Here is a 27,062-nt window from a genome sequence, read left to right as displayed (position 1 = left end):
GTTCCTAGTGATTCGTAATGTTGAGCATCATTTCATGTGCCTGTCGGCCAAGTGAATGGCTTTGAAAAAAAGTCTGTCCATTTTTCAGTTGGATTGTTATTGAGTTCTATGAGCTCTTTATCTATTTTGGATATTAACCCCTTACTGGATATGTGATTTACAAGTGTCTTCTGCCATTCAGTAGGCTGCCTTTTTACTTTGTTGATGGTCTCCTTCACTGTGCAATTCTTTGGCTTAATGAAGTTGCATTCATTTACATTTGTTGTTGTTGTGGTTGTCACTGCCTTTGGAGTCAGATCCAAAAAAACATCACAAAGAGCAATGTCAAACACCTACTGCCTATGTTGTCTTCTAGGAGTTTCACGGTTTCTGGTATTGCATTCAAATCTTTAATCCATTTTGAGTTAGCTTTTGTGTATGGTATGAAATAGTGGTCCAGTTTTCCTAACATAATTTACTAAAGAGACTGTCCCTTCCCCGTTGTATATTCTCGTCATAAGTTGACTATATATGCTTGGGTCTATCTCTGAGCTCTTTATTCCGTTTCACTGATTTATGTGTCTGTTTTTATGCCAGTGTTATGATTACTATAGCTTGGTAATACAGTTTGAAATCAGAAAGTATGATGCATCCAGCATCGTTCCTCTTTCTCAATACTGCTTTGGCTCAATATCTCAATATTCAGGATATTCTGTGCTTCCATACAGATTTTAGTATTATGTGTTCTAAATATTTCTGTGAAAATGCCACTGAGATTTCAATGAGGATCGCATGGAATCTGTAGATCATTTTGGGTAACACGGACATTTTTACAATATTATTTTTTCCAATCCATTGTGTCTTCTTCAGTTTCTCTCATCAATGTCTCACAGTTCTCAGTGTATGGATCTTTTGCCACCTGCCTTGGTTAAATCTATTCCTATGCATTTTCTTCTTTCTGATGCAATTATAAACAAGATTATTTTCTTGATTTCTCTAGTAGTTTGTTGATAGTATTTAAGAACACAACAGGTTTTGTACATTGATTTTGCTTAACCCTGCAACTTTACTAAATATGTGTATTAGTTCTAATGGTTTTCTGGTAGAGTCTTTAGGGTTTACCATATAGAAAATCATGTTGTCCACAATAACAGTTTTACCTCATCCTTTCCAATTTCATTGCTTTTATTTCTTCTTCCTGACTAATTGCTCTAGCCAAGACTTGCAATACTGTGTTGAATAAAAGTGCCTAGAGTGGGCATCCTTGTCTTGTTCCTGATCTTAAAGGAAAAGCTTTCAGCTTTTTACCACTGAGTATAATTTTAGCTGTTGTCTTGTCATATATGAACTTTACTATATTGAGGTACATTCAATCTATACCCACTCTGTTGAGAATTTTTATCATAAACGGATGTTGAAATTTGTCAAATGCTTTTTGTGTGTCTATTGAAATGATCATGATTTTTACCCTTCATTTTGTTAGTACCCATTAGTTGTTGAACCTTTCTCTCCCAGAATAGCTTTTGCTTTTCTTGTTTGTCTGATTTTGTGTCCTGAGACCTTAGCTTTGGAACAATCAAGTTGGGGGCCCCAAGATGTGACCAGAAAGAAATGCAGGGTAGAAATGCAGAAAGAAATGCCAGTGGCAACTAATGTTCTACTGATTGTTGCCAGCTTTCAAGGCAACTGTCTACATCTCTCTCGGCTGTGTTTTTGGAATGATTTGGGTCTTGGGAGGTTAGTATCTTTTATACTCTCCTTAGGAATATCTCTTGCAGCTGAAGGGGAGCGGATTTTGCCACCCCAAAATATGCCAGTTACACATGAGGATAATTTTTTTTAGCTAAAGGCAACCAAGAACTCAGTAGATTCAGGAAAAGCTCTTTACCTTCCCTTCCACGGCCTAATTTACATTGGAAAGAAGGCCTGTACCAGAAAGAAAAGTATTATCAAAGACAGCATTTTGAAACAGGAGGGAAGGGCCTGGGCACAACCTTCAAAAGAATGACAAAGCTGGTGAGGATACAACAGAAACTATTCAGAACCAGTGAGGTACAAGATGGTGGAAGATGTGACTTTCAGTGGACTCTGCACCTCATTATGTGTTCATTTGGAGAAGGCAACAGCAACCCACTCCAGTACTCTTGCCTGGAAAATCCCATGGACAGAGGAGCCTGGTGGGCTGCAGTCCATGGGGTCGCTAGGAGTCGGACACGACTGAGCGACTTCACTTTCACTTTTCACTTTCATGCATTGGAGAAGGAAATGGCAGCCCACTCCAGTGTTCTTGCCTGGAGAATCCCAGGGACGGCGGAGCCTGGTGGGCTGCTGTCCATGGGATCGCACAAAGTCGGACACGACTGAAGCGACTTAGCAGCAGCAGCATGTGTTCATTGTAAATATTAGCATATACTGAATGATACAGCCACAGGTCCCATGACCATTCAGAGGCCGATCATAAAAAGCCAGAGTGGTGGCCCAATTCCTGGAAATCCCCATCCCTTCCCCCAAATTGTTGGAATAATCCTCCCACTTATTAGCCTATGAAATTACCCAGGCCACAGAAACTAACCACCCAGTATTTCGGGGCCGCTCTCGACCTTTGAGATAGACTACATTCTGTCTGTGCAATGTGTATCTCTCTAAATTCATTTCTTATCTTCTATCACTTTGCCTCTCACTGAATTCTTTCTGTGATGAGACATGAAGAACTCGAGCTTGTCTTAAGACCGGTGTGGGATTCCAATTGAAAGACAGTGGGTTTGAGTCCTAGCCTGTGGGTTCAAGACATAATCTGAGTTTTGGCTGGGTCTGAGTTCCATCTGAGGTGTGTGGTTTCAGTTTTACCTAAGAAACGTATGTGCTGACCAGGCAATCTTTGTTTCTGTAGCATCTCCTCTGCTTTCCTGTGAATTACCTTCCTCCCCTTTGTATCATCAGACCCTACCCCTCTCCTTAGCTCTGGTGTTACATAGGATGTTGTCACCTGGATGTCTTTTAAGCCTTCATATCTTTATGGGGCTCCATAAATTCATTTTTCCTATTACTCTCTCACATCAATTTAATTATTAGGCCAGCCAAAGAACCTAGAAGGGAAGAAGGTAGAAATTTTTCCAGCCCTACACATCCAAGCAACTGTGCAATACTGCCAAGAATATTTGCTCTTTGTCTCGGCTAAAACCTGACAAGGTATTTAAGGGAATTCTTTTTAAAGAATGGTCAGATGTTGACCAAGTTGGAAGCTGATATTCAGAGCCTGACGTGAGTTTTTTTTCCCCAAGGCTTTCTCCTTTAAGCTAAAATGAAACTATGTACCCACAGCAGGGAAAAACCTTCTGAAGCCTTCGTGGAAGGGTTACTAAAACATTCCCAAGACACATAGCTCTAAACCTAGGACAAGGGAATCTTCTGACTTCCATCTTAGTTGAAAATCTTCTCCCTGATATAAACAAGCAAACTGAGGATAATGTAGTTGGGTGAGTAGGGCAGCTTCCATATCATTCATGTGTGCCCAATCCTTTGAGGAATTAAAAACTGTACTTTTCTTACAAATCTTCACAACATCAGACATGTGGCTCCAGAAACAATTCAAAGCCCACCTATTCTTTTTTACCAAGTCCCAAACATTCCCTGGGAGAAGGAAATGGCAACCCACTCCAGTATCCTTGCCTAGAGAATCCCATGGACAGAGGAGCTTGGTGGGCTGCTGTACATGGGGTCGCACAGAGTCGGACATGACTGAAACAACTTAGCATGAATGCATGCATTGGATAAGGAAATGGCAACCCACTCCAGTGTTCTTGCCTGGAGAATCCCAGGGACAGAGGAGCCTGGTGGGCTGCCATCTACGGGGTCGCGGAGTCGGACTCGACTGAAGCGACTTAGCAGCAGCAAACATACCCTATTCATCTCAAAAACCTTGCAGATATTTGTAAAACCTCTGAACTTAGCAAACAAAAGCCGTTTGTGGTGGAACTTGCATTTTTCTCTGTGCCTTTTGAGATGTGAGTTTCCTCCAATTGGGTTGAGTTAGTCTCCACTTTCAGAGTTCAGTCTGAGAGAGGAAATCCCACGTGCCAACCATCTCCTTGTGTATTGCACTGTATTCACACGAGGGGCAATTTCACTTGGCTAAGGGTTCAGGGGAGATTTTGGAAGGAGAAGTTGACCAGGTTTATAATAAGTTCTGTGCACTTGGTGTTTTGCAGAGTTTTGGTGTTTAACTGAGTTTTGCAGACATTAAACACTTTGCCTGAGGTCACTCAGTGACCAGGGGAGCCAGGATTCGAATCTTAGGAGGAAAGGGATGTCAGCGGACTCTCGGGGCTGTCCCCATTTGTGTGATATAGGTGGGCTGGGATATAATGACTCATCATCGTCCTAAGTGATCGCCAACATTTACCGACAGTTGCTGTGCGCCAGGTCTTGTGCTCAGAATAGTCTAGAGAGACGAGAGCCATCTGAACTGGCCCGCCAGGGATTCTCTGACATTATCTCCCATCCCTCTTCACCTCCCTCTGTGTCACCACACTGGCCTCCTCCAGATGCTCCTCAAACAGAGCAAACTCAGCTACCCTCCCCCACTCCCTCCACACACTCAGCCTGTGCCCACCCAACCCTGCTGCCCAGGGCACCCTCCCTCATCTGGCCCACTTCCTCACTGAGATCTTCCCCCATCTGCTATTTAAACTCAGCAGGGCCTACAGCAGAGCCTGGGGCACAAGCAGATGTTCAGCAAATGCTTATTAAACCCACAGTGCTTGGTAAGTAGCAAGTGGGGCCCCCAGGCCAGCCTCCTGAGCAGCTGATATCCTTAACGGGCTCTGTGGTCTGGGAAGACTGGGGAAACGGCAACCTAGATGAGGACACAGCAGGGCAGAGGCCCTGAGATGACGAAGTGCTGGGAGAAGGGGGGAAAATCATCTGTGCGGCTAGAAGCGCACATGAGGATGTGAGAGGTGAGGCTTGGGAGGAAGCTGTTGGGGAATGCAGGGGCTCTGCAGGCTGGGATTTTGCTCTGAACCCCAGCAGACTGACAGGACCTGCAGTGAGTTCTTGCCACGTCCCCTTTAGCCCTTGAGGCTTCCCTACGTGGCGCAGTGGTAAAGAATCAGACTGCCAAAGCGGGAGACGCAAAAGACTCCCTGGATCCCTGGTTGGGGACGATCCCCTGGCGAAGGAAAGGGCAACCCACTTCAGTATTCTTGGGAGAATTCATGGACAGAGGAGCCTGGCGGGCTACAGCTCCTGGGTTGCAGTCGGACATGACTGAGCACACATCTTAGCCCTTACTGATAAAATTCAGGAATCCGAGATGAGGCCAAGGAAATGGAGTGGCCTTGACACTCACGCAGACCCTGAGACATCCCGAGCCCGCCAAGGGGCTGGCGGGCGGAGCCCGGCCGAGGCCCCGCACAGGCTGCCTGGCCGCCCCACCCCCTCGGGCGACGAGAGGAGAGGGGCACGACCCCGACCCTTAAAGACCCCAGACCACAGACTCAGCCCGCAGAGGAGGAGCACGGTCCGCAAACGTGGCCTTTATTTCCGGGCGAGCTTGAAGGAAGGTGGGGCCGGGTGGGTCCTACTGGCCTGCGGCGGTCGTCGGGACCAGCTGCATCGGCGGCGCCAGGTCGCCCTCACTGGGGAGCTGGGGGCCGGCCTGCTGGGGTGCGCGGGGCGGGAGTCAGGCCTGCTGGGAGGCGGAGTGGGGGGCCGGCCTGCTGGGGTTGGGGGGCGGGCGTCAGGCCTGCTGCGGCGGGCCGGGTCCCCACCCGCCGAGGACGCCCCGCGCCCGCACGCGCGCCCCCCGCAGGGACCCCGGGCCCTGGCCGCCCGCTCTGCCTCGGCGCGCCTGCCGGCTCTCTACCTCTCCAGCGCCGGCCGGGTCCTCTGGAGTGCTCTGGGTCTGGGCGGGGGCCTCCCCCCGGAGTTTCTCCGGCTCCGCCTTCAGCCTGCGGGGAAGGAGCGCTGAGGATCCCCGGGGACCCGCCGGGAGGCCCGGGCGCGGGGGGAGCCCCGCCCTCCAGGGAGCCAGCGCTGGGGACAGGCCTCGGTCCCTGCCCACCTCCCCGGCCCTCTCACCCGCCGATCGCCGCCGGGGCGGCGGGGGCCTCGGGCTGCGCAAGCAGCCGCCGCTCCACGTCCTCCAGCCGGGCCAGCGCCTGCCTCTCTGGGGGCGGGCGGGGCGTCGTGGGCGGCGCCGGGGCTCCCGCGGGCCGCCCCGGCCCCGCCCCCGCCCCGGGCCCAAGTCCCACCTTCGAGGAGCAGCTGCTCCTTGCTGTTCTGCAGGGCGCGGATCTCCCAGGCCAGTCGCCGCTTCAGCATCTGCTAGGAGAGAGAGGAGCCCTGTCCCTGCAGCTCCCCTGGTCCTCTCCTCCTCCGCGTCTCTCGGAAAGTCCTTATCTGAATTAGTGGGTTCATGCCTTCATTCAGCTACCCATTCATTCGGTGTGCAGCTTCTGGGGCCTGGGGGGCTCGGGGAGAGACGCTTTCCCCCTCAGTCACTCCCCAGGTCCCCGTGTACCTCTTAAACCTCACCTCTTCCCACTATTTCATCCTCCAGCCCCATGGTTTGCTCTTCCTTAAATACACCAGGCACGGTTCCCTCCCAGGGACATTTGCACTCTGACAACTGCATGGCTTCCTTGCTTATTAATCCGTGTCTGTGTTCAGATGACACCTGCTCACAGAGGACTTCCCCACTGGCATTACAGGATCCATCGACTTATTTTCTTGTTTTAGACTCTGGGCATGCCCACCCTGTGTCTCTAACCAGCTTGGGGACAGCAAAGACTTGGCCCCTCTGGAGTGCTGCTGGACACATCCAGAGACACTGGCTGAATGAAGGGATGGCCTGGCCATGTCTGGGTCAGAGTTCCCACTCACTACTGCAGGATGAGTACTCTAGGCAAGCAGGAGGGGAGCGAGGTTAGCACAGGCCAGGGCAACAGTCTGGGCGCCGGAGGCTAAGTGCGGCAGTGGGGGTTGGTGAGAGGTGGCTGAGTGGACTGAGCTGAGCGGGTGACAGGAAGAAAGGAGTCAAGGACCACCCCTTGGCGTTGGGCCTGAGCAGTAGGAGGACCCTGGGCCCATCAGCAGACATGCTGGAGCCAGGGGAGGAGGGGCTTCAACAGAGGCAATGATAATGGCTCACGTGGAATTCCCAGAGGTCCTTGTGTGGGCCTATCAAATCCTCCAGCTGTTCTTCCATGGGCAACCTAGGGGCAGGCATCCAGGAATAAGCAAGCACAGGGTAGGACTGACACCCAGCCTGGCCCAGTCTGGGGCTTCAGATCTATGCCTAGGGCTCCCTCTGCTAGGAGTCCCTTCATGGGTTTTATCCTCCAGGCTTTGCATCCAACAGCTCGCCTTGCAACAAGCTTGCCTTCCAACAAGCTCTCCCTTAGGCAAGCCCCACTCCCATCCCCTACACCAGGCCACTCGAAGCCCTAGACCCAGGGTCACCCCAGGGTTACCCCAGCTTCCTCTGTCCTTGAGTCTCTGTGATCTGAGAGTTTTGGATAGAAATTTGCTCTGTGTGCTCCACCAACATGTAGTTCCTGGGAAAGGAAAGAAAACCCTCAGTTATAGTCTCTGAATGAGCCATTAAGCCTTCTAGCCGGAGTGGGGCTGGGAGTCTGTTCAGAATCTTTATCATTCTCCTTTTTTTAAAATCAAGTGTGAACCTTATAAGCCTTTCTTGACACTCTCACCCTGTCCATTCTGTCTCCCATCAAACCGTGGCTCTCCAAGAAATCCCTGTGAAGGGTACATTGGTTTAGTTTCATACATTCTGAAGTCCAGGGTTGAAGCCTGGATCTGCTACTCCACTATAATCTTATACAAGTTATTCAGCCTCTGTGGATCTGTTTCCTCACATGTAAAATGGTGGGACTGTCATTGTGAGGACTGGTTGATAACTGCACACTATCTGCTCCTCGGACAGTGGTAGGTGTGGTGTGATTAAGCATATATACACTTTAACTATCTGTCATCAGGTTTTCCCACGTTATTAAAATCTTGATGCCCCAGGGTGTGAGACCTCTGGTCACAAGAATGTGTTAAGCAAAGGTTCAAAGGATGGAAAGACAGATGGATAGGTGGCTGGACAGTGAATTGAATAGGTGAGTGATAGGCTGGAGAGATGATGTCTGGTTAGAGAAATGATGAGTGGAAGGATAATGGATGGATGGAGAAATACAGGAAAGACTGACAGATGGCTGGCTGGCTGGATGGCTGGGTAAAGAAATGAATGGCTACATGGATGACTGGAAAGGTGGAGAAAAGAAAGAATGGCTGGCTGGATGAAAGATGATTAGATGGAAGGCTGGAAAGATTAATGGCTGGCTGGCTGGCTGGAGAGTTGGATAGTTGGTTGGATGTATGGGAGAGTGGTTGGATGGGTCGGTAGATGGATGGGTGTGTAAATGGGTGGCTGGGGGCCTACATGAGCAGACAGATAAACAAATGTTCTGGATGGCAGAAGAGCTGGATAAACCATAGGGGAAGACCTAAAATAATACCAGTGGATGGAACTTAGTATCCACTTGATAAAGAAATAGCAATGAATGATTAAATGAGTTCAGCTGAACACTACCACTTATCAAAGATAAGCAGGAGAGGCTCTCATCTAGCCACTCGATTTTATACAAAGGGAAAACGAGTGTGTGTCTAAGATTTCTTTCCCCTAGCTCTTGCCTCCTCCTCCTTCAGGCCGGGAAATGAGGCGGGGAAGAACCAGGCAGGACCTCTTACCTCTGTGCCTCCTCCACCTTCCTTTGGCAGTACAGCTGGAGGGTCCGCAGTGCCTCTGCAGGGAGAGGGACCAGGGGGCTCTGAGGAGTCAGATGGGGCAGAAGGGGCCTCACAGCACACTGGCCAGGGCACTGAGGGGACTTCAGTGTTTACTCCAAGTCAGGTGGCAGCTGAGGGGCAGATCTGAGCAGAGAGGGAAGCACCTCGCCTCTGATCTCAGGGGGATTCCTCTGGCTGCCTGGGAACTTCAGGCTTTTGTAGGGGGGGCGGGTAGAATAATGAGGATGAAAGGGCTGGTAAATACCTTGCTTTCTGCTCAAAACCTCCTCTAGGTGCACTTTCTCTCCATTCACTGGAAAACACAGGGACACTTTTGAGTCTCCAGGGGCCTCATCCTATTCCCAGACTGCAACTTCATGCAAAGGGAAGGCCCCAGGTCACACAGAAGATAAAACAACCTCAGGGGAGGGCAGTGTCTTCTTGCGGGCCCTGCACCCATCTCCTGCTAGGGACCATCTTGATCCAGCTTTTTCCCCCTGGGAGCCCACACGCCCTGTAAGAAGGGGTGAAGGACTGCAGGACTCCCTTGTGTAGCACATGCACAGTAGAATGGGGAAAGGATGAGAAATGCAAAAGTACACCATGACAAGCAGGAATAAAAGCTATGAAGAAATAAATCAAACTGGGGGGTGCGTGCAAGATGAGGTGGTATTTGGTGTTTAGAAGGGGCCGCCAAGGTAGACCTGTTGGGGTGAAATTTCAGCTGAAAGGTGACTCAAAACAGCGCGAGGTGATGTGGGTTATGTAGGACGAAAGCATCAAAGGTGGAGGGAATAGCCTGCGCAGAGACCCTGAGGTCAGCACTGGCCACGAGCTCTCTGCACCCTTCTGCTGGTCCCACTTACAGGAGTCCAGGTCCCGATGCAGGGCCTCCCAAAGAGCTTGGGCTTCTCCCAGTTCCTCGCTGGATTTCTCCTTCGCTGGGCCAGAGAAAGGACGAAGACACAGTGTGAGGTGGCCTCCAGCCTTGCTGTATCCTGCAGACTGGGATGCTGTAAACCCACCTTCAGACAGTCCAGAGGGGCCTGGATCTTACAGGTGATGCAGCGGGGGCTTCCCCAGCCCATGCCCCTCTTGGCCAGCGGGCCTTCTTAGATCCCGGAGTTTACCTTGCTGAAGCTCATGAATCCGGTTAATCAGGTCTTCAATCTGTGGCTCCAGGCTTCCCTCTGCAGAAGGAAATAGAAGACTGAGCCAGAGACGGCAGGTGCCTGGCTGTCCTGGGCAGAAGGAGCAGGGTGGGTGTTGGCACTGTGTCTCTGCTGCTGTCGATCAGCGTTTATGGAGCATGCAAGAGAAACTCTTGCAGGGCCTGCATTCTGGGTGGGAAAGATGGACACTGAGCAAAGATTTGTGATGTCAATGCTGGTGGCAGTGGATGCTGCAAAAGGACCATGAATGCAAAGCCCCTGCAGTGACTGAGACATATGCCTAAAACATTCGGCTAAGGGGCCTGGGAGGGCTGGCGTGAGTCTAGTGAGCTAGCGGAGTAGCAGGAGGCAGGGTGGAGACGTGGGGGTGGCAGATGGCCCAGGGTCTTCTGGGCCGTGGCAGAGGCTTGTGCATGTAATTCTGAATGAGGTGGGAGACAGTGGACATCTCCTGAAAACCCCCACCGCATGGAAAGCCTGGAAAGGTGGGTTCGCTTCTGCGTATCTGGACTCTGGTGTTCAAATATGAGGAAGGTACCACTTGCATTTAGACAGCTATCAAACTCTCCAATGACAGGGAGATCACTGCCTCTTTAGGGAGTCATCTTTAACTTCGCACAGTCCAAATTTCAGTACTCTGAATGCGGAAGCCCTTCTCGTCCTCTCTGGCTTCAAGGTTGAAAGTGCAGAATTGGGGGGAAAATCTGCCCAACCTTTGCTGGGTGTCACTACCACCCCGAGACATCCTGAAGGTCAGTTTCTGGATTTTTAGGAGGCCACCAACCCCAGCTCCTGTGAATTCTTGGAGACTGAGTGCTCTCCGAGGTGCTGATTAGGACGTGACTCCCTGAGGTCTTTGTTTTACGGAGGATGGTTAGGGTCACTCTACATTTTCAATCCCCCTATTCCTCTACCTAATTTTAGCCTAGGCAGCAGCTCCAGTGCTGTAGCCACAGAGTCAGGGAAGGGAAAGTTTTCATTTATTTGGAACAGACCAGTGGATTGTAGTATTTTAAGCTGCTGATGGACTAGGGGAGAGGGAGATCCAACCTCAAACCCAGCCAGTACTTTGCCCCAGCCCTGACGTAGATACTGGATGCAGGCTGGCTCCCAGTCTCCCATCAACAAGCAAAGCCTGGTGCAAAGCTGTTTGTGTTGCCATCTGCCATTTGTATACAAAAAAGGACAAAGAATATACACCCAAAATGGATTTTTTTTAAATCTCCAGAAAAATACCAGAAAATTTAAAAATAGTTGCTGCTGGCCTATGGGTCAAGGAAATGGATGGCTGGTGTGTGTGTGTGTGTGTGTGTGTGTGTGTGTGTGTGTGTATGCACACATGCATTTGTGTGTTGGGGAGTAGCTTGTATGTCTTGAATTTCGAAGCTGTGCTTTTGGTTGAAAGAACTAAACGGTATAAGAGGGAGAAAGTGCAATGGGATAATTTCCCAAGGTTGTGAGTTGAGGGGTCGGGGATTGAACCACATCTTCCTGTCTTAAAACCTCTTCAAGCTAAGCCTCAGACACAAGGAGACACATGACCTTTCTGCAACTTTTTCACCATTTCCAGCAAGTCTTCGGTCTTCTCTGAAGACTCGGTCTGACCTGTGGAATGAAAACCAGAATTACAGCATGCAGTGAGAGTGAGAGGGGACTGAGGAAAGGCCCACACTTGCCTGGGCAGGGAGGAAGAAAGTCTCCGCAGGTTCTGAGAACACCCTGGGCTGAACAAAGGGTCGGCCAAGGGGCAGCCCCCCAGCCAGGGCAGGATCCCTACAGGACCCCTGTCTTTTGTCCCTGAGGCTGAGGGAGTGTGGTGGGTGACTCAGAACCTCTACTGGTCAGCTCTCCCCGAGGGGTTGCAGGACACCACCCTTAGCAAAATTCAGGGGTGAGAGAAGTGAGGCAGTTTTGTTGCTGCTGTTCTCAATCAGTATGAAGTTGCAGGCAATGCGACAGGACAGAATGATTTCATATGGATTTCTTTCCAATAATCGTAGGCCACTACTTGCAAATTCTGAAAGAAGCGACGGGTTTAGGACATGGTTTAGCAATGGCTGCTAACATCCACAAAAGGCCCCTGGATATTGTGAGCCTCCTGATGAAAGAACACAACACCACCTGTGAAGGACTCTGCTCCCCATCCCCCAACCCCGACCAAGAAAAACAGAAAAAGGAATAGTATCAGATTTCCATTTCGAAATACCAATTCAGAGGAAATATGAGGAATAGGAAAACATGTTAAATGACACAATGGGGATGAAGTCAGCATCATCCAGATGCTGGTAAATTCCACACATAGGACAACGTGGTTTCTTCAACAAAAAAACTACAAAGAAGGAAAAGAGGGGAAAAGGAAACTCTATAGATTAAGAGATGAGACATATAGCAATCAACTCTAATGAACAGACTTTATTTAGGTCTTGATTCAAACGTAATTTTGCCACATATATTTCTAGGTACTTTTAAAAGTGAGCCCGTGTTACTTATAACAACAACAAAACCAGTAAAAATACCAACATCTTAAACTCTTGTAAAATCAGTGAGAAAAGGGCAACTCCTAGTGACTCACTGCTTGCTCTCTAAGAAAAATTAAGCAGAGAAGATGAAAAGAAGCTCACAAAATACATATGACAGCCAAAGAGTAAAGGAAGAAATGCTTACCCACCTTGGTATACAATGCAAAGTCCCTCCCTCAAGACCTAAGTTCCTCAGTTACCCTCTGCAAGGCCACCTGTGTGACAGGCTATTTGTGTGTACTCAGTGATCATTCACATCACATACAAGCAAACCACATACAAGCATTTTTTGATAAAGATGGTGTCATGTCCCAAATGGCATTTCACAGTTCATATTTTTCCTTCTTATTTGAAAAATATTCATTGGTTTGACTGCACGGGTCTTGTGGCATGCAGGATCTTCGCTGCAGCATTTGCGATCTCTAGTTACGGCATGTGGCATCTGCTTTTCAAGTTGTGGCATGCAGGATCTTTAGCTGCAGCATGTCAACTCTTAGCTGCGGCACGTGGGTCTAGTTCCCTGACTAGGGATCAACTGAACCCGGGCCCCCTGCATTGGGAACGTGCAGACTTAGCCAGTTGACTGCCAGAGAAGTCCCTGCATTTTTCTATTAGATAATATATATACTAATGATCTTTTAAAGTTGTCCTCTATTGATGGACATTTAGGTTGCTGTTTTTGCTGTTACAAATAATGCCACAGTGACTGTCTGCATTAGTTTTCTTGAGAAGCCATAACAATACCTCTACGTGGGTCTTTCTTTTGTGTCTTTCACCTTAAATTCTATCTTTGTATGTCCAAATTTCCCTCTTCTTATATGACACCAGTTATTAGATTAGGGTACAACCTTATTCTACACGACACTTAATACAGTCTCAAAAACTGTTTCCAAATAAGGTCACATATTGAGGTTCGAGTGGACATGAATTTTAAGGGGACACAATTCAATCTAATATTAGATCCTGGTACATTCTTCTTTATGCATGCATCAGAATGTTACTGAATGAATTCCTAGAAGACTACTGGATGGATCAAGGGGCATGTATGTTACTAAATTTGGTGTTTTGAAGTTGCCCTCCCCTTAGAGGCCCATGGAAGACTCCTTCCTCATACTCTTATCATTCAAATATTTTTTCAACATTTTGCCAATCATATAGGCCAAAACATTATTTCATTTCAAACTTTCTGGTAGTAAATACAAAAACTTACTCAACTCCTCTGGATCAGAAATTCCACCTCAAGGCATCTATTTTAGGAAATAATTAAGGATGGTGGGCAAGACTGTTTCATTGTCCATAATCTTAAAATATGGAAGCAACTTAAAGATACCTTAGTTGATTATGGCACCTTCATAGGCTAAAATTCTTTGCAGCCATTAAAACTCATGCTGTAAATCAGGGGCTCTTAACTCGAGCTTATTAAATTTTGCTGAAATATTTGTTATTATGTTCACTTTCTTTACATCTTTTCCCCTTATATTAGTATGCATTCATTTAATTTTGCATTTGAAGTTTTAAATTACTTAATAAACAACTGTAGAAGAACAAGGAGTAAAAAGTAAAAGTCTCCTCTCACCGACAGTCCCTTATCCAAGTCACTCCAAGCTTGAGGAAGACACTCAGATCTTGGTAAGATGTATTGCATGTATTGCTTTAATTTTCACTTACCCAAGTAACATTCTAAAAACATTCAAGCACTACAGAAATATGTAAAGTAAAATGCAACTCCCTTCTCTTCTTAGCTCTCAATCTTATTGTCTTTCTCTGGTATCACTGGTTGGTATGTCTCCTCTGGATACTTTTAAGTTCTTCAAATACTCTTAGTATTTGGAATTTAAAAAATTAAATCTACTTTAATAATAAAGGGAAGTGTTTGTGATTACTTGTTTTGTTTTTAATATTATGAGGATTTTCAAATGCGCATGAAATTAGATAGGATACCGTGATGAACTCTGGTTTACTCACTGCCCAGATCTAACAATCATTAATATCCACCGATATTTGCTTCAGCTATTTTGTATGTGTGCTGAAATATTTTCAAGTAGGTCCCAGACTTCATGACATTTCATCCCTAGATGAAATTCATTAAGAATCTCAAAAAAACAGTCTCAACTACTAGAAGACATTTTCTTAGATGACTGCAGTTTAAGAGTCTCACCAAGATTAACAATCATCACTAATCATCGGATCATTTATATCACCAAATACTCACAACACATCTGGTTTCCCCTGATTGTCCCCGTATGTCTATTACAGCTGGCTTGTTCCACCATTTCTGTGAAAGCTCCGTTGTTCCTCTCCACTGCATTTCGAGTCCTAGTCACACAGTAAGATCATGCTGCTGCTGTTGCTAAGTCGCTTCAGTCATGTCCAACTCTGTGTGACCCCCTACCAGGCTCCCCCATCCCTGGGATTCTCTAGGCAAGAATACTGGAGTGGGTTGCCATTTCCTTCTCCAAAGCATGAAAGTGAAAAGTGAAAGTGAAGTCGCTCAGTCATGTCCGACTCTTAGCGACCCCATAGACTGCAGCCTACCAGGTTCCTCCATCCATGGGATTTTCCAGGCAAGAGTACTGGAGTGGGGTGACATTGCCTTCTCCAAGTAAGATCATGAGTGATCGGTAAATCTTTTAAATAGTTCAAGAAACATCTTGACAAAAATTTTAAAAAATCAGTGTGACAAAACAAAACAGCCTATGGAGTATGAGCCCCTTTGAAACATTTTATTTTGAAATAATTTCAGATGTACATGAAAACTGTAGAAACAGGCCACAGTGTTATTTGCCCCTGCATCTGATTCCACATTTGAGAGCATTTCTGCACACAAATTGCAGATATCATAACCCACTACTTCTTAATATTCCAGTACATATTTCTAAGGGAACTCTACCAGTATAACCATCAAAACAGAGGTGTTAATAACTTGACCAATATTAATGTGCAATCCCCAGATGCCATTCAACAGTTTCCCCTCTTATATTTTAAAGTTATTCATTACTACTGGCATTTTCCTTTAAAATTTAAAAAAATGCTTTCACTTCTGCACAACCTCCCAAATTCAAGTCCCTTGTTCAGAGTCACCAGTTGGGCCTTTAACCTTCAGACATTTTTCTATGTAACACACGTAGAGCTATAACTGTATAACTGAACTGCCTCTTTCTTAATTCTAACTTGCTTTCCCTCATAAGAACATGATCCCTATGAAGCTTACTCTGTGTTAACGAATCACGGTGTTCGCCACCCCCCCCCCCACTTTTTTTTTTTTGGCCGTGCTGCAAGGCTTGCAGGATCTTTGAACCATGGCCACAGCAGTTAAAGTGCTGAGTCCTAATTCACTGGACTGTCAGGGAATTCCTATAATCTTCTCCTTTTAAAATTAACTGTAATGAGTTAAATTGGAATTTATTTCTTCCTGCCTCTAAAAAAAAATAATGTCCACCACATAGGCATTCCGTAAAGCGTGAATATACTTAAAGTTAGCCATTTCCATGATTGTTTCTGTGTTTTGCTCCCATCAACATTCCAGTGACCCTGCCTGGTCCACACATCTGTGTATTCTATGATTTTCAAGCACCGCGACCACAGATAAGAAATAGCGTTTTAGATGCTATGCGTATTCTGACAAACTGCCTCCACCAAAGCCTTTGCTGGCCACTTCTACCATCAAGGCAAAAGAAGTCCTGTTCTGCCAGAGTAATCAATAGCAGATATTCTTCCTGTTCTAAAGCCAATTTGGATGGTTTAGAAAGGGCAACTTGATATGCTTTTCAATTTTCTCCATTGCTGGTGAAGTTAATCATAACTTCCTTTCTTACAAAAAATGTAATAATACTAGAGTTTTTTCTCCCCACAGTGGCAGCTATATTAAGTGCTTAATAAGGGCAATTTATTGGCATCTTGTTGAAAGCTTGCACTCAACATGAGGCCATAATCTAAGAGAACTCCCAGTGTTATTTCATTATTCATACAATAAAAAATAAAATGACTGAGCACCTACTTTTGCCAAGTAGGCACTGTTTCAGGTGCTGGGGAAATGGTAATGAATGGTCTGTTCTCAAGAAGCTCACAATCTAAGGCAGACAATATACAAGTACATAATCATAATCATTGTTGTCATCTGCATAGATGTGTTTGGAAAAATGTAATCCAATGTGTTTATTATCAATAAGGTGGTCTAAAGAGTGTGTAGGAAGGTCAGAAATAGATGAAAGGAGTTGACAACTGTTAATACACAGTGACCAGTACATGGGCATTCATTTTATTTTCTGTGCTTAAGTACATTTTGAAAATTTTTATAGTTAAAAAAAAAAGTGCTAGTGGCATAGCGGGGGATCATTGTCTTCGACAATTTTCCTCTTTTGCCTAGACTGCAATTTCCAGCTCCCTCTAGAACAATTCTGTCTTTCCTCTCACTGGGATAGGGGGCGTCAGTATTAACAAAATGCCGGGAGAAAAGCTCTCTTGAGAGTGGCCATCCACGATTAATATTTAAGAGTCCATGCAAAGTGTGGCATGTGCTGGGAGGATGTGAAATGACGGTATTGGAATTACTGTTAAGTTCTCTTAGATGTGGCAGCAGTTGAGTGGGTTTTGTGAGATCCACCCCTTTATTGTTTGAAAAGATGAATACTGAGGTATTCTATTTAACTCACGTATAACCAAAAAAATTGACAAGTTAATCTAGATGCTGAGAATTATACATGTTTTTATCTCCGCTTTGTTGGACAGCAGTTTATAATTCTTTTTTTTTTTTTTAAGTACTGGTACCAGTATTTCATTATTGTAAGGAGACAAAGGGCTTCCCTGGTGGCTCAGACGGCAAAGCATTCACCTGCAATGCAGATCTGTTTCTTCCCTGGGTTGGGAAGATCCCTTAGAGAAGACAACCCACTCCAGAATTCTTGCCAGGAAATCCCCTGAACGAAGGAGTCCATGGGGTTGCAGACTCGGACACGACGGAGTGACTACCCACTGCACTAGGGCAAGGGGACGAAGGTTCCCTCCCTTCGACCCTGGATGCCAGAGGCCCCTTGCCTTCACTACGTTCACCATCCTCCACGACTTCCGGCGACTTCACTTCCCGAGGCTCCAGCTTCCCCGCCATTTTCCAGCACGCAGCTCATACGCGTGCGCTTTGGTGATTGGTTCAAACAAATACAAAACAAAAACACACGACGGCAGAAAGGCGGTACAGCGTGCACGTGCCCAGTGCGTCTCTGCGCATCAGTTGACCAGGGTGAAGAGCGACGGGTGATCAGCTCACCGAAGTGGGCCACCCAGAGATCTCTGAACGACAGTTAGCACGTACACGTGCAGCACGAGGCTCCAAGCTCCAGCTTAGCGAAACCCGAGGCAGGACTAGGGTCTTGGTTGTTGGGGTGTTGAGTGTTGCACATACACGTAGAAATTACAGGCAGGCCTCGCTCTCTCTCTCATCTTTGCTTGGGTCGTGCGGTTTGTGAGTCGGACAACTGTGCAGGTGCTGTGTGGTGGTGCACAAGTGGCGCAGTCCCCTTTCACAAATCCTCATTTAACAGCCTATGAGCGGTCACGAATGAACAGAATGGGCCGTGGAAGCTAAGTGGATCTGTGTAAAAATTCTGGATCTCAGTCACTGTGTGAAGTCGGGTACTTTGCCCTGGGTTACATAGGCAGGTGGACGCTGGAGGTCACCTTCTTATTAATATTAGCAGCAGCCAGCACTGATGGGGTCATTTTTTACTGGGTAAAGATGAAGCACATGAAGGGCAAAGGAAATGTCCTTGTGGATATCGGTTTTAGGCCTTTTATGTGCAGTTCTCTTTTGTTTAAAAATATCCTCAGGCCGTTTCAGGGCACAGACTTGGTCCTACATTTCCAATTCCAAAACTGCCCTGGGCCACCAAGAGAGACCTTGGCCAGCCCTAGACACTCTGGGCTGAGATCCCAGGGAGGAGCCAGGCCCCTGTCGCAGGAGCGAGCGTGGAGACGGTCCCTGACAGAGGCTGGAACACCATCCAAGTGGAGAAGGTGAAGGCAGAGGGAGGGGAAGAGGGAGTCTTAAGGATTTCCCCAGAGGTGGAGGGGCATGAGGGGACTGCGTAGGCAGCCTGCTCACCTGTGTGCAATCACCCTGCCACCCATGTGTCTTTGGTGAGCAGCTCCCCAGATCCTGCTGCACTGCCCAGGGAGACTGGGACCACCCACAGGACATGGCAACCCACCCCAGTATTCTTGCCTGGGAAACTACATGGACAGAGAAGCCTTGCAGGCTACAGTCTGTGGGGTTGCAAAAGAACTGGACTTGACTGAGCGACTGGACACACACAGACATACTACCACCACCAACCCCCCAACCCTGCCCCATTTCCAGGGTGAAGACAGAAGGTAAAAGCCCAAGGCGGTGGTTCTCAACACTGCCCAGTCTGGAAGCTCTGCCTCTCAAGGGCCAGCAAACAAGCCATTGTGGGAAGCTTGGTCCGTAGAAGCCGCTGGGGCTGCTGGGGGTGTGGAGTACTTGGGTGGGTAACGAATGAAGAGCCGATCCTCCTCTTTCTTCACCCAACGCAGGAGTTTGGTCACTGCGAGGATGGCACCTGCCTTGGTCACCAGGGGGCTGAGGCAGGTATACAGCTCAAATTTGGAGGTCACCTGCGGGTTTGAGAGGAGACATGGTCAGTTGGTCCCGAGCCAGCCAAGCTCAGTGCTGTCCATCCTACCCTAGCCCCGTACCTGTCTTCTGTCCAACCTGGCCACTGTGCTAAAGCAGGTAAGCTGATGCTTCTGTATCATGAGTGGGCCAGGGGATCAGCCAGAACCAGTGATTTCAACTGGGTGCTATGTGTGTGTGCATATTCCCTCTCTGGACCTCAGTTCACTCATCTGTGGACTGGAGATAATGACAAGAGTGCTTAGCATTGAATGAGTAATTGTTGTATACAGAGTCCTGTTCTAAGTTCCACATTCTTACATTTTTATCATCTGTAGCCTGGGTGTGACGTGAGGATTAATTCAACTTAATCTTCATACCAACCTGAGAGGCTTAACCCGATCCGGTCACCAGCACCTTTCCACACCGTCTTTGTTCTTCCCCTCATTCCTCCCGTGCCAGCCACTCTAGCCTCTGCCTGCTGTTCCTCAGACACAGCCAGGCTCAGCCTCACCTCATGGCACCTGCACAGTCCTTTTCCTCTGCCAGGTGTACTGTTCCTCGAGACACCCACATGCCCTGTGATCTCCCCTTCCACTTAGATGTCATTTCCTGACCGCCTGATCTAAAATCCTGGGACTACCAGATTCTGGTGTTGAAATACCATCCTCTACTAAAAGGTTCAAGGACTCACTGGACAGATGGTGGCTTTCAGGACAGGCACAGAGAAATTACAAAATAAGCTTGGACTATCTTTTGCCAGAAAGTAAGAAGAACTTAAGCAGTGATACAGATGTGTCAGAAAGACATAGGGGGAGGGCTTCCTGGTGGTCCAGTGGTTCATACTCCACCACAGGAGACACAGGTTTGATCCCTGTCAGGGAACTAAGATCCCACATGCCTACACAGAGCAGTCAAAAATTTTATTTAAAGAAAAAATAAAAAGATACAGGGGCCAGTCTGGCTAAATCCATGGCTTCTGCTGACTAAGCAAGAGTTTGAGCACAAAAATAAAAGACAGGAAAAGATTTTAGCTCATTGAATTAAAAAAAAATCCATGATATGAAGTTTAAAATTCAACAAATAAACAAGAGCAAGGAAAGCTCTTTCATACAGCAGAATCTCAACCAATAAACATAGACATTAGGATGAAATGAGAAAAATCACCATATGGTAAATGCCAGAGAAACAGCTGTCACAGGCAAAAATCATCAATGGATATTAAAATTAGTGGATGAAAATATGGTGAAAAAGAAAACACTGACCTAATCACCACAAGATACTGACTAATTACAAATGGCAAAAAGACTAACTATAAAGTGGAGAAACCTGGCAGATATCACCTTAACGAAGTGAACAGGAGTCATGTCAACATTGGGACACAGTGATGTCATGGTCCTCCTGATACAACACAGAGAAAGACATCTGACACTTCTGCAAGAGGCTTGCTCAAGATGCATGACCTGACAAAATATTATTAGTAAAAAACAAGTTGAGGGGCATTCTACAAACTAACTGGCTGGTACTTCCTAAAAATTCCCAGGTTGTGAAAGACAAAAAAGACCAAGGGAATGTTCCAGAATAAACAAGACTAGGAGGACACAATCAATCTGAATATGTGCTCTTGGACTGGATCATGGGCCACTGAAAGGACGTGAGTGGGACGACTGGTGAAGTCTGAATGAAGCCTGTGGATAAGATGTGATTGCATTGATGTTAATTCCCTGATTTTGATGAGTTCCCCTGGTTATGTTAACATCTGGAGAAACTAAGTCAAAGACCTACTTCACAAAATTTTTTGCAACTCCTTTGTGAGTTTAAAGTTGCTTGAAAATGAAAACAACAAAAAAATTTTTAATAAAATTCTCAGAATAATGCCTGATACATAATAGACATGCAATAGATGAGTTAAAAAATGTGCACTAAACGTCAGAATCTAAGGGAAGAGCCATCTCCAATGGAGTCACATTGACCAAACCCCCTGAACAGCTGACCTTTACCAGAAGCGTGGACAGCAGTCCTAAAGAGACCACAGGGAAGGCTACCCCAAGTGGAAGGCACAGCATGGAACCAAGCCTGCAGTGCTCAAGTGCAGGGGACAGACAGAATCAAAGTTCAACCGGTACCCACGGCCAGAGGGTGGGGCTGATGTGAAATTGACAGGCAAAGTGACTGTAGTTAATGGGACCTCTTGAGAGGGGAAGACATTAATGAGGGAATGGTCAACAGAACAATGAGTCTAAGAGGTTTCAGACACTGAGACTGATGGGTTTCAAAGACACATGGAAACTTCCCTGGTGGTCCAGCTGCTAAGACTCTGAGCTCCCCATGCTGGGGACCCAGATTGGGTCCCGGGTCAGGGAACTAGAGCCCACAGGCCACAACTAAAGAAAGATTCTGCATGCCACAACAAAGACCCAGCACAGCCAAATACATATTTAAAAACAAAGACACGTGGAGTGACAGGGACAGGGACGGATACTAAACCACAGCCCAGGCAAAGGTGTAGTGTGCTTAAAGGAGGCTGCTGTGGCTGGAGGGGATATAGCGGAGGGAAAGAGGCTTGCAGCATGGGAATCGACTCCTTCAGAGCCCTGCTCAACTCACCCAGGCCAGAAGGGTCTCCTTCTCAGCCACGTGGTAGATGAGGCGCAGCGGCCGGGAGGTGCTGTGCAGCCGGGCGTGCAGGCGGTGGTACAGGTCAGACAGGCGCTGTCGCTCCTCCTCTCTGCTGTAGGGGGCCTCCAGCTCGGGGCTGCATTGACGGAGGAGGGTAGGGGATAGGGTCAGTCCAGAGCTCTCTTGGTTGGCCCATCTCCCCTCTGTCTAGGGAGTTCAATTAAAGTAAGGGAGCTGAGCCTCCTCCCCGGTTAGACTGGAGGCTTCTTCGGGCCTAACCTCCCTATCAAACATGGGGATTCCTGGAGCCTTGGGGTGCTCCTCTCCATCAGGACAGGGGACTTCTTGAGGCTGGAGGCTGACTCCCGCATCAGGCAGAGACCCATTCTACTGCATCTCTGGAGAGCACGGCCGGCTCTCTCTCCAGAGTCTTGTCTGTTGAGCGGCTGAACCTTCCAGTTAGATAAGCTTCCCCACCCAGCCAAATGCCCATGGGGGCAGAGCCCACCTGGTAAACTGGGGCAGCTGGCGGTGATGGTCAGGGATGTCCAGCGGCTTATAGAGGAAGTGCCGGAGGCCAGGAGCGCCCACAGCCTGCACACTGTAGGCTGAGGCACTGGCCGATGCAGCATTTGAGAAGCTGGCAGCTTCCCTGAGGGCACGCATGGCTCCGAGCGAGTGCATGCCCTCTTCGACCAGGCGCCGGCAGGTGGCCATGTCATGGAAGGCCTCGGGGTCGGTGCCCAGCAGCAGCAGGCAGACGGGCATGGCATCCAGGCGGGCCACGTAGGCGTAGAAGAAACCATCAGGATTGAAGCGGGGGAGACACACAGGTGCCCAGGCCTCGCCTGCCGCAAAGGCCGGTGCCCCTACCCAGTCCAGCAGCAACTGCAGGTCGGCGGGGTCCAGCCGGCACTCGGCCAGCACCGTCCGCTCCTGGGCGGCTGTCACCAGGCGACCGCCCACCGCCAGCACCGAGAGGGCCAGGCCGGGCGCTGTGCAGCGTCGGAGCAGCGCGCCCAGCGCATCCCGCAGTGGGCGAGCCAGAGGCACACAGCGCACAGCGCCCAGCAGGAGAGCCCCTGGGTCCCGCTCCACACTGTCCAGAAGTCGGTCCAGGGTGCGCTCCGAGCCGGCCAGCAGGCGGCGGAGATCATAGTTCTGCTTGCGCGCAAAGATGCGAGCCACGCTGGCGCGCGTCAGGGTGCTCACGATCTGGGCGTGCACGGCCAGCAGCTCCCCACGCAGCTGGGCGGCTGACTGAGGAGTCCTTGACACGGCCACCAGCAGCAGCGGGCCCTGCTGTAGGAACACCAGCTTGTGGTCCTCTGGGGGAGGGGAGGGAAGGGACGGTCGGAGGGAGATGGGTCAGTGGTGGCATGAGGGGGTCACATGGGGCTCTTCCACAGTCGCCCCCCACCCCCACCCCCAACAAGGCACACACAATTGGTCCAAGCCCACTCTGTCACTCAGAGGACACCAGGACTAGGGTAAGGACAAACTGGGGGAGCTGGGACACTTGCAGAGATATGATGGGATGGTCAAGAATCAGGCATACAGCATGCAGTGGGGAAGATGGAGAAAGGAAAACTAACAGCGAGAAAAACACCCAACTCACACAGCTCCCACGCTCAGGCTCTCAGACAACAAGGAAGTATCCAGCCAGTTATATCCCGGTGAGTTGATCAATCAAAACTCAGCAGGGTAAACGGACAGATAGACCCCCTGGACAGACGCCTGGCCAGCTTCCACACACACTGACTCACTCCTAACTAGCTCCATAGTGCCCTAGGCAGCCAGCCTCCTGCCAGCCAGCCAAGGCCCCAGTCACTGTCGCCTATCCTGCTTCCTGCCCCTCTGCTCACCAGCATAGATGGCGCGAATGGCGTCTCCTGCACTCTGCACGAAGGACACCAGCGCTGTCATCACACCCATGGTGGTCGACAGGGCTTCCACGCTGCCGTATCGCGAGTAGATGGGCTTGCCGGCCTCACTCAGCACAAATACGTGCTTCCGCTTGCTGCGCCAGTCCTCGTCACTCGGGTCCCCACCTGGGCCCCCCGAGCCAATCTCAGGGCCGCCCAGAGGACTGCCCTCGGAGGCCGCGGGGCTCCAGAGCCCATAGGTGCATGATGGAGCCTCTGACTGGAGCAGCAGGCCAGGTGACTGGTCCTTGGTCTTGGATCCTGAAAGGGAGCCCCCAGTAAGTCATCTGCCTGTGGACCCCCACTAACCCCATGTGTCCACAGAACCAGCAAATCCCTACCAGCCCTGCAGTGATCCCTGCCACTGACACACACCTCCAGGTGTCTCCTCTGCCCCACAATGATGTCTACTAACACTTAGGTTTCAATGACCTCCCCCGCAAAAACTCCAATAAGCCCATCTAACTTTCATTACTGAACCCTCTATTTCCCTACCAAATAATTATTCCCCTTTCAATAACTGCCATTCCCAAGTTTGCAAAGCACCCCAACACCTGTGAATGATCATCGATATCTTCATCTTCAGTGAACCCCCATTTACTCTGACCCCTCATGTACTCTCCTGATATCTGCTCATTACTTAGTGGCCACCATTATATCTACTATCATCTGTGTCAGCAGTTATGCACCCCTCATCACCCTAACCCCTTACTGATCCTCACTGATGTCCACTCACCCTAATGACACTACTGACTCTCCTGGTCACCCATTTACATTCTTGGGGAAGACCGCTAATTCTCCTAAAGACTGCCATGATGATCCACTAACATCCAGATCTTTAGGACTCGCCCCACTTCCTATTCGTTCCCACCGCTGCTCGGTAACATTTCAGTGACCCCACATTAACATAACTAATACCTAGATCTTCAATGATCTTCAGTGACTGCCCCAACCCACAATTTAATCTACTCCATGTCCACTGCATTCCCAATAATGACCACCATTGACCTCCATTAACATCCAAGGCTTCCAATGACCCCTACTGATTCCCCTGACCTTTATTCTCATTGATATGACTCTCCTTTATCCTCACTGATATCCACCCCCTCCCTACAATAACCACCATGCTGCTGCTAAGTCACTTCAGTCGTGTCCGACTCTGTGTGACCCCATAGACGGAAGCCCACCAGGCTCCCCCATCCCTGGGATTCTCCAGGCAAGAGCACTGGAATGGGTTGCCATTTCCTTCTCCAATGCATGAAAGTGAAAAGTGAAAGTGAAGTTGCTCAGTTGTATCCAACTCTTAGCGACCCCATGGACTGCAGCCCACCAGGCTTCTCTGTCCATGATTTTCCAGGCAAGAGTACTGGAGTGGGGTGCCATCGCCTTTTTTAATGACCTCTATTGCCCTCCCCATGGCCATTATTAACATTCAACAGTGAAATCCACAAATTCATTGCCCTCTACTGACTACCCTCCCATTTATTTTAGTCAATGTCCACTGATCCCCATTGACAACCAGTATTATCCACTGGCAACTATGTATCAATACTTTCCCCATAAAATCCCAATGACCTCATATTTCCTCACTCTCTCATTGACAGTCCCCAGTTACCTCCTCCCAATACTTCCCAAGTTCTCAAAGACAACCCCTGTTACTGATTTTCAGTAATGTTCAATGATCCTTTCCAACGACTCCATCAACATCCACTAATTCCAAAGTGGTCAATGAGCACTCATTTCCCAATGATTTCTGCTAATCCTCCACTTTATACCACTATATATACGCTGAGGTCTTCAAAGATTTTCCTACTGGTCCTCTGACTCTCTAATTGTCTCACTGATGTCCACTGTCTCTCCAACAATGATCACCATTAAATCCACTAAGATCTGGCTCCTTAAAGATTCCCTCCAATAATTGCCATCAACTCCTTAAAGATGTAAATACTGAGTGTCCACTGGCCTCCACAGATCCCCTTTCCCACTTCAGTGATTTAAAGCCCCCAAAGACACTAACTTCTAAATAGTCCCCCTTGACCATATTAGGGCTTGCTTCCCTTGTGGCTCAGCTGGTAAAGAATCCGCCTGCAATGTGGGAGATCTGGGTTTGATCCCTGGGTTGGGAAGATCCCCTGGAGAAGGGAAAGGATACCCACTCCAGTATTCTGGCCTGGAGAATGCCATAGACTGCATAGTCCATGGGGTCGCAAAGTGTCCGACAGGACTGAGTGGCTTTCACTGACCATATTAACTTTCTTTTGGTCATCATTGATCTAAACAGCCTAAACCCCCTGGGTCCCTCTCTAACCTCAACTGATCCCTTTCTGATTCTTCAAGGGCCTATATTCACACCACCTCCCCAGTGAACATCCATTGACACTCGCTGATTTCCTTTTTATTCCTCAATGATTTAAACTACAACTCGAGTCCCCAATGACTTCCCACTGATCCAAAGCATGGTTTAAACTACTTCCCTGAGTCCCAAAGACTCCTCTCTGGGCCCCCAAGAAACTTCCCCAAGAATAACACCCCTTAGGAATTCCTTCCAAGACCCTCGTGAAGGGAATGTATACCTGCTTTCTCCAAGCTTGCATCTCCAGGATCGGGTAAGTCCTTGTGAACCCCTCCACCGTCTTCAGCCTCCTCACTGGGGAACCGCATCTCCTCCAAGTCCTCCGCATCCCCAGGGACTGGGGCAGCAGTGTCTCCTCCGGCCTCCATCTGCACATCCCTGTGGGGGGGTGGGATGGAGGGCGACCCGCAGCAAAAGAAACTTCTTAAAAGCTTTTACTCAGCCTGGCCTCCTTGCACACACTCCTGGGGCTCGTTCTCTCCTGGCGTTTCAACAGGATGAAACATTCAAAAACACGACCACATACTTGCAACCTCCAACACTTCCCGCAAAGGAAGGCTCTGCCAAGCCTCAGCAAATAAAGATATACAAACCCCTGTTTTAACACTGCATCTCAATTGGCCAGGTACCATTAGTTCCCGTAGCCCCGGAAGCACCACACTTCCGGGTGTGGCTGCCGTCCTGCCACACTTCCGGGTGCGACACCTCTCTGAAGGTACTTCCGGTTGCGGAGCTTTAGTCGCCCTCCGGGCGCCAGACCCCTCCTTCCTCCCGCCCACTCGTGTTCCCTCACCGTTGAAGTGGCCCGCGCTGCTCCCGGGTCTACGACGGATCTGGCCGGCCCGGTCTGCACTCACTCTCTCCGCGAGAGCACGTGTGGCTACAACTGGGGCGAAATGGGCCCACTTCTCGTGCGAAAGCCGCCGGCGTGAGGGGGGCGCGGCTCTCGCTCAGCCAATCCGGAGTACGGAGGGCGGACTGCCTCGCCTCTGGCCCAATACAGCGAAGCCGGTCCCCTGAGGTCGTCCCGCCCCATTCCGTCTGAGTAGTGTCGCCACAGAAACCTTGCGTCAG

The 27,062-nt window shown here is 48.7% G+C and overlaps 2 protein-coding genes across 4 annotated transcripts; both read right to left on the bottom strand.

Moving 5' to 3' along the window:
- Window positions 1-6,056: 6,056 nt before the first annotated feature.
- Window positions 6,057-17,567, bottom strand: SYCE1L (synaptonemal complex central element protein 1 like). Its single transcript, XM_068992228.1, has 8 exons — window positions 17,507-17,567; window positions 11,487-11,549; window positions 9,903-9,962; window positions 9,618-9,713; window positions 8,734-8,788; window positions 7,133-7,196; window positions 6,234-6,303; window positions 6,057-6,148 (listed from the first exon to the last, which is right to left on the bottom strand). The coding sequence occupies exons 1-8, from the start codon at window positions 17,565-17,567 to the stop codon at window positions 6,057-6,059; spliced, it is 561 nt and encodes a 186-aa protein (XP_068848329.1).
- On the bottom strand, window positions 16,651-26,868 carry MON1B (MON1 homolog B, secretory trafficking associated). 3 transcript variants are annotated; one of them, XM_068992395.1, is made up of 6 exons: window positions 26,782-26,868; window positions 26,209-26,366; window positions 23,576-23,896; window positions 22,219-23,038; window positions 21,699-21,846; window positions 16,651-19,093 (listed from the first exon to the last, which is right to left on the bottom strand). In XM_068992395.1, exons 2-6 carry the CDS (start codon window positions 26,354-26,356, stop codon window positions 18,884-18,886), a joined length of 1,647 nt encoding a protein of 548 aa, XP_068848496.1. In that variant the 5' UTR covers window positions 26,357-26,366; window positions 26,782-26,868; the 3' UTR covers window positions 16,651-18,883. The 3 variants fall into 3 exon arrangements, with proteins under 3 accessions (XP_068848496.1, XP_068848497.1, XP_068848498.1); XM_068992396.1 differs by lacking the exon at window positions 26,782-26,868 and having other exon boundaries at window positions 26,209-26,445; XM_068992397.1 differs by lacking the exons at window positions 23,576-23,896; window positions 26,209-26,366; window positions 26,782-26,868 and adding an exon at window positions 26,582-26,620 and having other exon boundaries at window positions 22,219-23,036.
- Window positions 26,869-27,062: the final 194 nt, after the last annotated feature.

Source organism: Capricornis sumatraensis, chromosome 20 (assembly GCF_032405125.1).
Source record: "Capricornis sumatraensis isolate serow.1 chromosome 20, serow.2, whole genome shotgun sequence".
Taxonomy (NCBI): Eukaryota; Metazoa; Chordata; class Mammalia; order Artiodactyla; family Bovidae; genus Capricornis; species Capricornis sumatraensis.
This window is presented reverse-complemented; position numbering and strand designations above follow the sequence as displayed.